This window comes from Taudactylus pleione, unplaced genomic scaffold (assembly GCF_031769625.1).
Source record: "Taudactylus pleione unplaced genomic scaffold, aTauple2 ptg000341l, whole genome shotgun sequence".
In the NCBI taxonomy this organism is placed as follows: Eukaryota; Metazoa; Chordata; class Amphibia; order Anura; family Myobatrachidae; genus Taudactylus; species Taudactylus pleione.
In genome coordinates, this window is record NW_028284742.1 from 2,807,014 (window position 1) to 2,821,844 (window position 14,831).

Below are 14,831 nucleotides of genomic sequence, written 5' to 3' on the forward strand. Positions count from 1 at the left end.
GCAGTATTAGATGTGAATTAACGTACCAAATTGCAGACATTAATAAATAGGCCCTTTAAAGTGAAATAAGTAATCTTGCATGGATAGACCTACTGAAGATCATCCTGGAATGTATTTACTGAAGCTACTAAAATTTATTGCAAGATGATCTGCAGCAACTGTGGTCTCTTCTTTGCACAGCTTCCAAATGGACAGAAGAATCAAGTAACATAACCGGTGGCAGTGCAGTAATAATATGTAACCCATCACAGGGATGGTTGCTACTGTCCTGGAACATTTGCAATGTAAACTTGTACCATACAGAATCATATACAGACTATATTTGAAGCATGACTTATTTATAAAATACAGGGATTTACTGCACAGCTGCAGAACCCAGAGAGGAGGAAGAGTATTTGCTAAAAGTAAAAACACTGACAGACTAAATGCAGCAAAAACTTTCATGCACTCGTTAGGGAACTGTTATGTTCCTGTAGTATGTGATGTGTACATGCAGCTCACATACTGTATACAGGGTATTTATGTATGCAATGAAAAGTATACAAGTATATGCTGAGTGCAGATAGGAAGCATACAGGATAGCACAGCGTATATAGAGGATGTGTTTTGCAGATTCTGGCACTTACCTCAAAGAAACTGATTCTGCTGCTCATGATTGCTCTGTGAGGAGTCCTCGCCAGGAAGCCATACATATCCAGCCGGTGTGTACACAGCACACAGCCCGAGGAGCATGCAGCCAATCCAGGCACAGGAGCAAGGGGAATCCTGGCTAGGAGAAGCCTGAGGTTATATAGCAGCAGCCCCGTGTTCTGTGTGGGAAAGTGATGAGCATCAGCAGCACTGCACCTCATCCCGGGAGGATAACATAGCTTATCCGAGCAAGCTCTGGACGGGAACTGAGCCAGCTTGGGGAGCCTGATTGATAGTTCTTTGTAAGGAATATGCTGGATTAACTGCACCTCTAAAATACACCACCACCCGTGTTACTACGGAGCTTTTCTTTTTATGACTGTCACGTGACAACCATACTACGAATATGCTGCTCTTAAGTAAACTCCAAGTTTCATTTAACATTTTACAAAATTAATGTACAGCAAAGGGGTTTGTTAGAGTATTGTTCTCAAACCTTCACCAATACTGCATATATTGTGGATGTATGTACCCCAAGAAGCAGGATATTTCATGTCCTATCAAGAAAGCCTGAAAAAACCCTACCTTCCAACGGGTTGGGCATGCGATCTCGGCGGTGTGGATCTTCACTTCGGGATGCCATTGTCACTATTCTGACCAGCGGCATCCCAACAGTGGAGATCCTGACAGTGGTAGGTAAGTATACTACAACTAACCCTAACCCCTGCCCTAACCCTCCCCGATGCCTAAACCTAACCTCCCCCCTAGTGCCTAAACCTAACCTCCCCCTCCCCGCACCCTAAACCTAACCCTCCCCCTAGTGCCTTACCCCTAAACCTCCCCTAACCCCCGATACTTACCTCCGGGTTGCCGGCGGTCGGGATACTGGTGCCGGGAGCCCAACGCTGTCGGGATTCTGGCACCGGTGTTTAGACCGTCGGGATCCCGCACACCGGGATGCTGACTACATCCCCCTTCCAACATTAGTTGGGCTGCTGGAGGGATCACTTCTATACGTCAATTTGTAGGCACTGCCATATGTAACTCTTTGATGGCTGACAGCATCCTGACTAACATTGGCCTTCCTCAAGCTATCTTTTTGCAGTTCACCACACATTGCATTATGTTCAACATTGGATAGGTCACCTAACTCCTGCTGATTGGTCTAATGAATTGGTCAGGTATTAGGTAGAGATGTGGGCAGACCCCCAAGTTTTGGTTTTAAATCATCGTCGTGTTTTGGTTTTGGCAAAACTACCTTCAACTGTTTTGGTTTGGTTTTGGATTTCTGTAAAAGTGATAAAAACAGCTAAAATCATGTAACTTGGACCTGTTTTTGTTCCTATAGAATTATTAACATCAATAACAGTCACTTCCAATCAATTTTGACCACCTCACAGCACCTGAAATCACGAGGGATGGATTTAAATGCAATCCAACCAAAACACAAAAGATCCAGTCTTTAAATCCGAGTTCCAAACTTGGCAAGAGATCCAAGTCAAGTCTCAGTTCGACTCGAATGCCCAAAATGATCTGAGCCGGGACTCGATTCAACTGGGAACCCCAAAGTTCGGGTGTGTTTGTTTTTCAGCAAAGCCGAATCACTCATCTCCAGTATTAAGCCGGCCCCTTACAGCTAATCGTGCTATATTCCTACATCATAGTTTACTTAGACAGGTATTTGAATTTTCTAAGGTCATGACAGTACTTTCTTAGTGGTGTGATACATTCCCTGAACTTTCTCTTGAGGCATTTAAAATGTCAGCATACTTATGTACCACAATCAGGGGCATATTTATAATGGGTGCAGGGTGTGCAAGGCACACGGGCCCCTGGGTCCAGGTGGGGCCCGCACCGCACACCCTGCACCCATATTTTACTTACCTCTCCAGAGTCCCATGTTGGCGCAGGTGTCTGCAAAAAATGTCTGGAAAATGGCCGCAACGCTCAGTGTGCTGCCGGACGGAGAGGAGGGGGCTGTGACGGAGACTGCACACGGGCCCCCTCCTCTCTAGGAACGCCCCTGACCACAGTATAGGCAACTACGTATAGAGTGTAAATAAGTTTTGTAGGGGGTTATTTGTAATGGGTTTCTCTGACTCAGGAGTATGGTATGGTCAGCTGAATGCATCACTTTATCACTGTTTGAGGGACTTTGCTCCAGGTACCAATGTTTGCTCATACTTACCTGGTAGCATACGCTCCTCTCTCCCTTGAGTGGGCTATTTTGAGGGTTCTCTCTCCTTCACTTAGGTGTTCTTGGGGTAGTAGAAAAATCCTTACCATAGTGTTAGCAGTAGCTAAGAAATGTATCCTCCAATATTGGATTAATCTCTGCCCTCCTCCTCTGTCCCTTTTATAAACAAGTTATTCTTCCTTGTCAGAATAGAATGGTTTGGAAGCCTCCTCCACAAACGCCGTACCAGTGTCTTTGCGGCTCTAAATTCACAGCTGCTTTCATAGGAGCTTGTGATATGAGGCCAAATTATTATTGGAAGATTTTACAAATATTTTAATTGGGCTTACCTATGTCAAAGTTATTATTTTGTCTGCTGTTTCCTTTCGCCTGATTCAGCAAGGATCGCTATTCTCTAATACGCACGCAAAGCAATATCAGCGGTGATATGCAAATTATTGCATTCGCATTGTGATCACAGACTAACATAAGGACGCCCACTACCCCTTACATTCATAAACTTTAGCACAGGGCTTGACAAATGTTTCTAAAATCTAGGAGCCAGGATGAAAGTGAAGGAGCCAGACCCCCCCCCCCTTCCCCCAGGGCATTATTACTGAGCACTTACGCCCTGGGCAACCAACCCCCATGGCCACACCACTAACGGGGTACCCCAGGTAAATCACCCTCCCACAGCCAAATTACTGAGCAGCTAACCCCCCCTCTCCAGGCAACCAAACCCCAGGAAGACAACCCCTCCGCAGCCAAAAAACCTCGGGCAAGCAAAGCCACCGCCAGCAGTGGCCGAACTAGAGAGTGGTGGGCCGAGGTGCAAGAATATGCTTTGGGGCCCCCCATGCAGTGCCCCATTACCATTTCCCTCAGAAGTGGTCCCCCCTATGCATTGCCCCCAGTAGTAGTCCCCCCTATGCATTGCCCCCAGTAGTAGTCCCCCTTATACAGTGCCCCCAGTAGTAGTCCCCCTATGCAGTGCCCCCAGTAGTAATCCCACTATGCATTGCCCCTAGTAGCGGCCCCCCCTATACAGTGCCCTAGTAGCACCCCCACTTCATACAGTGCCCCAGTAGCGGCCACCCCCCTATGCAGTGCCCCCAGTAATGGTCCCTATATACAGTGCTCCCAGTAGTGGTCCCCCTATGTAGTGCCCCTTATATAGTGCCCCCAGAAGTGGTCCCCCCTATCCATTGCTTTACCATGGTAGTAGTCCACCCAGTAGTAGCCCCCCCATACAGTGCCCCCAGTAGTTCCCCCCCATAGTAGTCCCACTATGCATTGCCCCTAGTAGGGCCCCCCATGTACAGTGGCCCAGTAGCAGTCACCCCCCCTATGCAGTGCCCCTTACACACAAAAAAACCCCACACAACTTACCTGAATCCCCGCTCCTGATGTCACCGCCGCTGTCCGCTCCAATTCCCGGCCCGCTCTTCTGCTGCACTATGGGAGAGACGTCATGACGTCTCTCCCATCACCTGCTGCAGGCGGAGCTCATGAGTGAGCTCCAGTTGGCTCACTCCGTGGACGCAGCAGCCAATGAGAGTCTGTCTCTCATTGGCTGCTATAACAAACACACAGCCGTCGCTGTCGGCTGTGTTTGTAAACTGTGTAGCGTGGATCGCGGTCTGCACTACACTAGCGGCGGGTGCAGCTGCGGCACCAAATCTGGTCGCCAGGCAGCCAAATCTGGCCCCCTGGTTTTGTCAAGCCCTGCTTTAGCAACATAGCGAAATAATCTGTAACATCGGACCCATACGCACACATGCACAAGCCCAGACCTTACTCAGAAATTGCTAACTTCCATGCACACTATGAGACCTCAGACTGCATATGGCATCACAGTGGCTAATTTGTGCATGCCCCTGCTACGGCGTGTGAACGCACTGGCATGCTTGCGTTTCCCCAACCCCCCCCCCCCCGTTACCATTCACCAACAGCACTTCCTGTCAATCAATCTGTGATGGGTCTGTGTAGCCGATACGATCACAGTCCCGATCGCAGTGGCCGGTTCGAGCATGCGCAGTGCGATGCGTACACATGCGCAGTGCAAAACAATCGGCAGATTGCGTGTGTATTAGCAGTTGCGTGCGGTAGTGAATCAGGCCCTTTATCCAATTGTTTTATCTATTGGCCTGATTCAGAGATGCATGCAATACCCATCACAGCTGCAATCCCGTAATGACCCAGCCACTGTCTTGTGCACAGAGACGCCCACATCTGGCGTCGCCCATCTGACGCTTACGTGTAACATCTAAAAGATCGGTTACACATTGAACTCTGAGCAAGCCATCTGTGTGTTTCTAGATACCCCTCATATCCTCCCCCAAACGCTGACTACCGATCACTTATTTTGCAAATAAATCCTCTCTGTGACCCGCCGTTGCTAACCAATCGCTGCACGTGTGCAGTGGGCTTTGGAGCATGCACAGCTGCAAAAAATTGCTCCCCTATGTTCAACATACTTTTGCATTGTCGTCCTCATCCCAATAAATATAAAAGCTTATTAAAAAAAAAAAAAAAATCCTAAAAAATGCAGAATATTTGATATATGAAGCACAAAACGTTCACTGCGCAGTGAAAAACATGGACAGTACATTGCGGCCATCATCAGTGCACTTTTTGCCTCGCATCCCGTAGAGATGTAGGAAAACTGTGAAGTATATTCTACCATAAATGGCTGATATGTGCGTAGCGATGCTCGGCAACGCATTTAATTACATTGACCCCTGTTTCAGCGCAGGCTACAATAGACCTGTGACTGCTGATCCTCGTCCTATACATTTAATAGGATCTATTTTGCTCTTCACTGTTACACTTCACATTTTTAGGTGTATTCCAAGGGATGATATATAGAACTTTATTAAAAAAAAGTTGCCACATGTTATTTATGACCACCACCATCATGATTCATGTCAGTCATCAATGAGAATAAACTGAGCAATATTATAGGAGAAAAATAGAAAAGTTTCTCTTTAAGGGCTCTATTTATTAACATTATTTTTACTAAAATAAAGTGAAAAAGGGTGTTGTCACACCCTTTTCACATTATTTTAGTCTCACCTATAGTTACTATAGGGCAATTGGAGTATAATTCATAAAATTCTACTCCAACCCCTAAGTATCACTTTTTTTTAGTAATCAGATCGCATTTCCCATAATTGTAATGGGAAATGTGATCCAACCAAAGTTACTAAAAATAAATTGTGAAAAAATACCGGGGAAAGCCCTGTGATATCCAGGATCTCCCCCGGTTACCGGAGTCCTACTCTGCTCTAACGGGGAGAGCAGAGCCCGGAGCCGGTCCCAGTGATCAGCTGTGTGGTCTAAACAGACAGCAAGCTGATCTCTGCTAAAAAAAGTAAAAAAAAAAATTACTTACCTGACTCCAGGGATCGGTGGTCGGGGCTCCGGTGATGTTCTCCCTCCGGTCAGCTGGTCTCCCATGGTGCACTGTGGCCCGGTCATCAGGTGATCGGGTCCCAGTGCAGTATGTGATATCACCTGACCGGAGGCATGGAAGACATCACCGGAGCACCGATGACTGCAGGTAAGTGCTACTAAGGGAGGGGGGTCTGCGATCGCGGGGCGGGGCTTAACAACGGAGGCGGGGCTTAGCGCCGGGGGGTAGCAGCGACGGTCGGCTCATGCGCAGGCACTTTGTCACTGTATTTTTTGCGAAAATACCGTGACTAGTGTGCGGAGGGGATTCGCAGGGACAGAGCTTTATCGCAAGCTCTGTCCCTGCAAGGGATTTGTAGTAAATCCCTGTGGTATTGCCTGAATTCGCAATGCGAATTCAGTCGATAATATCACACTACTATCTGCATTACAAATGCGGATTCTAGTAAATAGAGCCCTAAGTGGTAATAGGTTTGTCTTGTTGGAGTATAACAAGCTATGGATGTGCCTCACCCGTAAGCATCCATCGATGGCTTGCCACTGATGGTCACTGATTTTTTAATGGCAGAGTGAGTTCCAATGTTTCTCCACAATCAAAGGCAGAGATGTTGGCAATGTTTTTTTTTCCCCCACTGGTGTCAGTGCATGGAGCTTAGGACCTGATTCAGAGCCATTCGCTAAGGTGCGATCGCTCGCTGCCGGGCGATTGTTGCTCAGTGCGCATGCGTATAATTCGCAGTGCGCATGCGCAAGCCAGTCTCAGCGATGGGGAATCGTGCATTCGTAGTTCACAGACTTCCCGCTACTTTGAGTGACAGATAGTGCCGTTTGTGGGTGGTAACAGGGGAAGGTGCTTGTAAACGGGGGATTGGTGTTGCGGACGCAGGCGTGTCAGGCCGACAAAACGCTGTTTAAAGGGCGTGCATAATTAGCAAAGTAGCATCACTGTACACGTCACCTGCATGTATTTCAGCCAGCACTGATCGCAGTGCTTGCGGCGGGGTAAGGCTACCTCAAGGGCTGCGAGCAGCTCCGATGGCTCTCGATGTTACCGATTAATCCAACAATTCCAGGAGATGACGTGTGTTGTGAGGGGAAAGGGGGCGTCTTTAGACACTAGGGAGCGCTCAGTGCTGTAGCTCGCTAAGACATAGAGGGCGTCCTTACGCCACGCAGTGCGAGCGTGGAATTTAAATATCCGTGACCTTTTTACCAGAAAGCGGCCGCATCCTGCAAGCAGGTCTGAATGAGCTTCTTAGTCCCCACCCTACCCCCATTGTGCTGCATCGTTGCACCCAATGCCCCCCCCCCCCCCCTCCCCCGATTGGCCTACTACCATCATTCTCTCTCCTGCCCTTCACTGATTGACCACTTTCACAGCAAGGGAGCCCTTGGTTAGCTGTTGATGACTTCCTGCCATCGACGTAAAGTGCTGATGGCACCATAGATGGGGAAGAAGCGATGGTCATTCTATTAACAAGTGCTACAGGCTAAGTACTAATTAGGAAGCTACACTGGAGAGGCAGTAGGTGGTTCTGTATCCTAAGTTTTCTATAATGTGCAGTCCACTCCAGAATCACACAGTACATTGTGGGAGATTTTTTTCAACTGTACGCAAACCGCGGCATGCTTTTAGTTCGAAATGGCACTTCCAAGGAAGAGCACCACTATGTTTTGAAGACCATCTTTGAATTGCACCACAATAAATTTATTAATGTATATAGTAAACAAACTTACTGCCCTGGAAATCCCTTTAGATCATACAGCCCAGAATAACGGAGCCACTTACCTTCCTTCTATGAATAATAAAAACAGGAAAACATGACCTGGCTGTCTCTGATAGGGAATGACACTTATTCCTGCTTAATCAAAGCTGCAACATCTGAAGTATTTTTTCAAACTCGTGTTATACACATATACTTACATGCTACTATATATTGTACATTTCTTAAAAACTCAAATTAACTTCATTAGGGTAGTAAGGGTTTCAAAAACGAACACAATAAAATAAATTGATGGTTGGTTAAGAGTTCCACCATTATCAGACACAACTGTCGTATATGTTGGCACTCCATTGTGTAGAAATTTTCTGGTACATCCAAAGTTACTGCGTAATCAATGCCAACCTCAGCTGTGATCACAAAGAGAATTCCTGAAGTGTGTTATGAATGTGATACTTGATTGGACAGGAGCTTTGACCATCCAGTCAGGTGCCAGTATATGCTCACAAACATCTGTCCATGAAGAGCTGAGTCCTAACGTTCTGAAAGCTCTCTTCTCTCCATAGTCACAAACTGCAGGTCTGGGAGGGAGGACTATCCCAAAGCTGAAATTTCTTTTAATGATGATACATATGACTTCAGATTTTGTCTTACCTACAGGTTAAATTTTGCTAATTTTACTGACTCAAGTAAATGTACTGACAGTCAGCAACATTAAGTAAGCAAAACTTAGTTAGGATGCTCAGTAAAAGATGAACTAAAGTCAATAATACAGAATGTTTTTCTTATAACTTTTAAAGTAATTGACGTAATTTAGTGAAATGTGACACAGTCATACCTTGTTCTATGAGAAACATGAGGAAATCATAGCAAGTGTTGAAAGTGTTCGCCATTAGCATCCAGGCCAGCTTGAACGCATCGCCCCATGTTATGGAAGGTTTTAAACAACATATTGGGAGTCACAGTCTCAATTTCCTGCTGAATGTTTTCTATCAACACACACAGACATGATAAATGTGGACGCCACACTACACAACACCACTGTCAGAAGCAGGACTTCCTACTGACTAGCAATGATGGCTCCAGAGGTGGGGCTGCAGCACATTCCAAAATTCAAACAGGGGAACCACACCAACTGCCATCCTCACTGGTTATATTCTCACTGGCATCCTCACTGGTTATATCCTCACTGGTTATATCCTCACTGGCAGTTGGTGTGGTTCCCCTGTTAGAATTTTGGACTACGCTGCTGACTAGGGGGGGTTGACAGCTGGCCCTCACTTCGCACATGTGTGAACAACTGGCCTGGATGCTAATGGCGAACACTTTCAACACTTGTTATGACTTCCTCATATTTCTCATAGACCAAGGTATGACTGTGTCACATTTCACTAAATTACATCACTTACTTTAAAACTTTGGGGCCAATAGCGTGTGAAATACCGGGAAGCAATCGGAAAGCCGACTGCCTATATACCGGCAGCCGGCTTCCCGACTGTCTTATCCCGGCAAGGGTGAAATGCCGGGCGTCTAGATGTAGACGCCCGCATTTCCCCCGACGCCGGGAGACCGGCGCCCGGCATCACGTTCGTAGTGATGCCGGGCGACGCGAGCGGACAGCCGCGGGGGGGGGGGAGGGTTAGGTTTAGGGCTCCCGGGGGGGGACTTAGGGTTGGGCACCCCTCCGGGAGGGTTAGGGTTAGGCACCCCCGGGGGGGACTTAGGGTTAGGTACCCCCCGAGGGACTTAGGTTTAGGCAGCGGGGAAGGGGGTGGTTAGGGTTAGGCACTTAGAGGGGGGATTAGGGTTAGGCACTTGGGGGGAAGTTAGGGTTAGGCACCCCTAAGGAGGGTTAGGTTAGTGGATACTTACCTATCCACGATCGGGATTTCCAGCGCTGTCGGGCTTCCGCTGCGTCGCACTCTGCTCCTGTCGGGCTGCCGCTGACGGGAATCGAACCGCCGGCGGTATATCTTACCCATTCCGAAATACCCTGTATTTTATGCTGTAATGTCTGTATGTGCTGGCAAATGTCTGTGCATTCAAAATGTTCACTTTGAACATACACACATTAAACAAAATATAAGGAACTGGAATATACTGTATAGTTCTGTGAATGTCATCTATTAATATAACACAAATGTGCAGTAATGTATGCATAATTATCACACTGTATTCATGAGTTCCAAAAATATGTGTTAATTTACAAGTTCAGTAGCACATTTCACAACTGCTCTTAGAGGTGTAAATTACAATTTCTTTCCAATAATTATTTATATATACGAGCTGGAGCTCTGTTCCCCAGTAAGCCCCTTCATTCATCGGTATGATAATGTAACAAGGCAGTCAGGGGCATATTAAGAGAGGAGGGGGTCCATGTGCATTCCCCGCCTGGGGCCCCCTCCTCTCTCCTCGGTGGCCAGCAGCGGACTGACTGCAGCAGTAGACTCTGGGCACTAGTGCGTGCCCAGAGTCTACTCTGCATTCGCAGGTCACTGGGAAAGTGGCGTGGCTTCTATTTTCCCAGTGATTACCCCACTGCACATGCGCAGAATGCTGGGAAAATGGCGGACTTCGGAGAGGTAAGTACTAGAAAATATGGGTGTGTGTTGTGGCCCAGGGGCCCATGTGCACCGCATTATAGATATGCCCCTGGAGGCAGTCATGTATACAGGAAAATCCTTCATTACATGTGATATGGTTCTTTATGATGACTTTTTCTCACAGCTGATATTCTAATCTTTTCAGCACTGATATTGGCTTAATTATCCATTCTCATGCAAATGGAAAGAATGGGAAGACATGTGGAACTGCGGAGGGGAATATTAAGACCTTCTGTTTAGGAATAGAGACAATTATTTTTGCTTCAGCTTCTATTAGTCACTAGAAACTGTTCAGTCAACAAATAAAGATATACTGTACTGTATGTATGTGTCTGTGAATGAAGGCCTAACAGAAAGCATCAGAGAGTGTACAGTGTGCTAAGATGTTATAATAAAAAACATATTAAAATAATAACACACATAATAACTTTCCTGCTAGCTTCTGCTGGCAATATAAGCATATATTACAGTTTTTGAGTTTGATAGTAGACCTCCTCTCCCCTATTCACCATAATCAGACTTTTAGCTGGTTGCCGCAGTACTGTTATCTTATGTCCATATTTGAAAAATGGGAGGGGGGGCGCCAATGCTCTTTCTGGCACAGGGCACCAAAAAGTCTAGTTACGGTTCTGATCCATTAGGACATCATATAGGTATAAAACACCAGAGCACAGGACCATCAGTGGCGTTTCTTCAGTACCTGAACTTGCTGCTGAATTCTGGCCTTGGACGTTTTAAATTTGAATTTTGACTACTGAACATGAGTAGAAGAGAGTTAAGGCGGCTTCTGGAAGAACAGAGAAGCTGGGGACGTGGACATGAAGATCTTGGGGAAATGTTTTGGGCAGTAAAATCATCTAAGGCATGTCATTCTGTGTGTCACAATGCTTTTTTAATTATTTTATTTATAAAAGAAAATGTACTTGTTCAACCAAACGCCAGTGCTAGATATGGTTCCACTATAAACACAGAGACTTTGGGCATGGGATGCACGTCACCTATAACTAGAGCTTTATTTTCCAAAAATGAATAAAATAAGCATCTGAAGACTAGAGCAGAGTACGGAAGTTACTATAAGTCTTGTATCAACTTGCATCAATCATAGTATTAAAACCCAATAATGAGTATTGGGTACAAGGCATATTTCTTTCTGCTAGGCTTTGTGTTATTGTTATTATACAGTATATATTTCAGTGGAAAATCCACCAGCTTTGGTAATTTATCTTCCAGTTACCAAATTCAATTTCTCTTTATCATTGGCAAGAAAATCCAGCAGAGTTACCACACTTATCTGAGAGATGGTGGAGACCAGCGGCACAGAGAGGGGGGAAGCGGGTACTAATTACCCGGGCCTGGGCTTGTTGCCCCCTCCCTCTTACCTGTCAGCAGCCCAGCACACGCTGCACCCATGATAGATATGCCCCTGTCCCAGCAGCCCAGCACACGCTGCACCCATTACAGATATGCCCCTGCCCCTCCCTCTTACCTGTCAGCAGCCCAGCACACGCTGCACCCATTATAGATATGCCCCTGCCCCTCCCTTTTACCTGTCAGCAGCCCAGCACACACTGCACCCATGATAGATATGCCCCTGTCCCAGCAGCCCAGCACACGCTGCACCCATTACAGATATGCCCCTGCCCCTCCCTCTTACCTGTCAGCAGCCCAGCACACGCTGCACCCATTATAGATATGCCCCTGCCCCTCCCTTTTACCTGTCAGCAGCCCAGCACACGTTGCACCCATGATAGATATGCCCCTGCCCCTCCCTCTTACCTGTCAGCAGCCCAGCACACGCTGCACCCATTATAGATATGCCCCTGCCCCTCCCTCTTACCTGTCAGCAGCCCAGCACACACTGCACCCATTATAGATATGCCCCTGCCCCTCCCTCTTACCTGTCAGCAGCTCAGCACACGCTGCACCCATGATAGATATGCCCCTGTCCCTCCGTCTTACCTGTCAGCAGCCCAGCACACGCTGCACCCATGATAGATATGCCCCTGCCCCTCCCTCTTACCTGTCAGCAGCCCAGCACACGCTGCACCCATTATAGATATGCCCCTGCCCCTCCCTCTTACCTGTCAGCAGCCCAGCACACGCTGCACCCATTATAGATATGCCCCTGCCCCTCCCTTTTACCTGTCAGCAGCCCAGCACACGTTGCACCCATGATAGATATGCCCCTGCCCCTCCCTCTTACCTGTCAGCAGCCCAGCACACGCTGCACCCATTATAGATATGCCCCTGCCCCTCCCTCTTAAATGTCAGCAGCCCAGCACACACTGCACCCATTATAGATATGCCCCTGCCCCTCCCTCTTACCTGTCAGCAGCTCAGCACACGCTGCACCCATGATAGATATGCCCCTGTCCCTCCGTCTTACCTGTCAGCAGCCCAGCACACGCTGCACCCATGATAGATATGCCCCTGCCCCTCCCTCTTACCTGTCAGCAGCCCAGCACACGCTGCACCCATTATAGATATGCCCCTGCCCCTCCCTCTTACCTGTCAGCAGCCCAGCACACGCTGCACCCATTATAGATATGCCCCTGCCCCTCCCTCTTACCTGTCAGCAGCCCAGCACACGCTGCACCCATGATAGATATGCCCCTGTCCCTCCGTCTTACCTGTCAGCAGCCCAGCACATGCTGCTGAGCAGCAGAAGCAGTCTCTGCGTATGGAGGGGAGCGATCACACTGATCGTGCCCGCCCTGGATTGGCGCCGGGCTTAGTGGCTCACAGCGCCCCATTACACAGCGTGCAGATAAAGTTATATTTTTTTGAAGGGGCATGGCCACACCACCCACTATTAGGCCATGCCCACCTCCTCCACCTGGGCCCAGGCCAGCTTTCTACAGCCCTAGTGGAGACATCATCCAAGTTCTTCTACATGTCCTCTCATAGGACAAGTGAGACTAAAGGTGCCCACACACAGTGGCGGGCTGGGCCGGGGGGCAGGGTGCCATGTGCCCCCCGGGCCGCAGCGTCATGCGGGCCGCGGGCAGTCTGTGTCACTGTGACACAGACTGCACTGCGTGTGTAGCGCTGACCGGACGGAGTTCGGTCAGCGCTACACAGCACAAACACACAGCCGCTGGAGCCGGCAGCTGTGTATTTGCTGTAATCAGCAGCCGCTGAGAGTCTGTCAGACTCTCATCGGCTGTTGCTGCTCCCACTGCGGGAGCCATCTTCCGGCTCCTGCAGTGGGTAATGGGAGAGACGTCGTCATGATGACTACTCTCCCATAATGCAAAGCGGCCGGAGGAGGCGGTAGAAGCGTCGGGACCAGGAGCGGGGGTTTCAGGTAAGTGTTTTTTTTTTTTATTAAGTTTCTCTCTACTGGGGGGGGGGACTACTGGGGGCACTACCAGGGGGGATTACTATGGGAGCACTACCAGGGGGGGATTACTACTGGGGGCACTACCAGGGGGGTGGATTACTACTGGGGGCACTACCAGGGGGGGGGAACTACTACTACTGGGGGCACTACAAGGGGGGGACTACTACTACTGGGGGCACTACAAGGGGGGGACTACTACTACTGGGGGCACTACAAGGGCGGGCTACTACTGGGGGCACTACAAGGGGGTACTACTACTACTACTGGGGGCACTACAAGGGGGGGAATACTACTAGGGGCACTACAAGGGGAGGGGACTACTACTAGGGGCACTGCATAGGAGGGAGGGGACTACTACTAGGGGCACTACATAGGGGGAGGGGACTACCACTGGGGGCACTGCATCGAGGGACCACTGCTGGGGGCTCTATATAAAGGGCAATACTGGGGGTACTGCATAGGGGGGAGACTACAACTGGGGCCACTATTTAAGGGGCATTGCATAAGGGTTACCACTATTGGGGGCACTGCATGGGGGGTGGACTGCTACTGGGGGCACTGCATAGGGGGTACCACTATTGGGGGCACTATATAAGGGGCTTACTACTGGGGGCACAAGGGGCACTGCACAGGGGGGACCACTACTGGGGGCACTATATAAGGGGCTTTACTACTGGGGGCACAAGGGGCACTGCATAGGGAGGGATCACTACTGGAGGCCTGCATAAGGGTGTTCTCTCCTGTGGCACACGGGGGCACTGCATATGGGCACTACGACAGGGGGCTGCCCCTAATCTTTATTTTTACCTTACATTAATCCCATATGGACCCGCCTCCTCCCTGAAACACTTGAGGGGGGGCGGCGCCGTAGCACGCACGTTCTTCGGGCACACTGGCTACATGCTACTCCTCTGCCAGGGCCGCCTGCATGCATTTGCCCCCCA

General features: G+C 48.7%; 1 protein-coding gene across 5 annotated transcripts in view; it reads right to left on the reverse strand.

Annotated features, from left to right (window-relative positions):
- LOC148508846 (very-long-chain enoyl-CoA reductase-like) overlaps positions 1-14,831 on the reverse strand; it is a 110,989-nt gene that overhangs the window by 66,427 nt on the left and 29,731 nt on the right. Inside the window, exon 1 of one of the 5 annotated variants that reach the window (XM_088443955.1) lies at positions 627-668. The exons of 2 other annotated variants lie outside the window; for them this stretch is intronic. In XM_088443955.1, coding sequence (XP_088300081.1) covers positions 627-653 — 27 coding nt within the window. In that variant the 5' untranslated portion in view covers positions 654-668. Of the gene's footprint in view, positions 1-626; positions 852-14,831 lie in introns of those variants that run through there. 2 more of the 5 variants (XM_088443960.1, XM_088443957.1) reach the window with 2 other exon arrangements.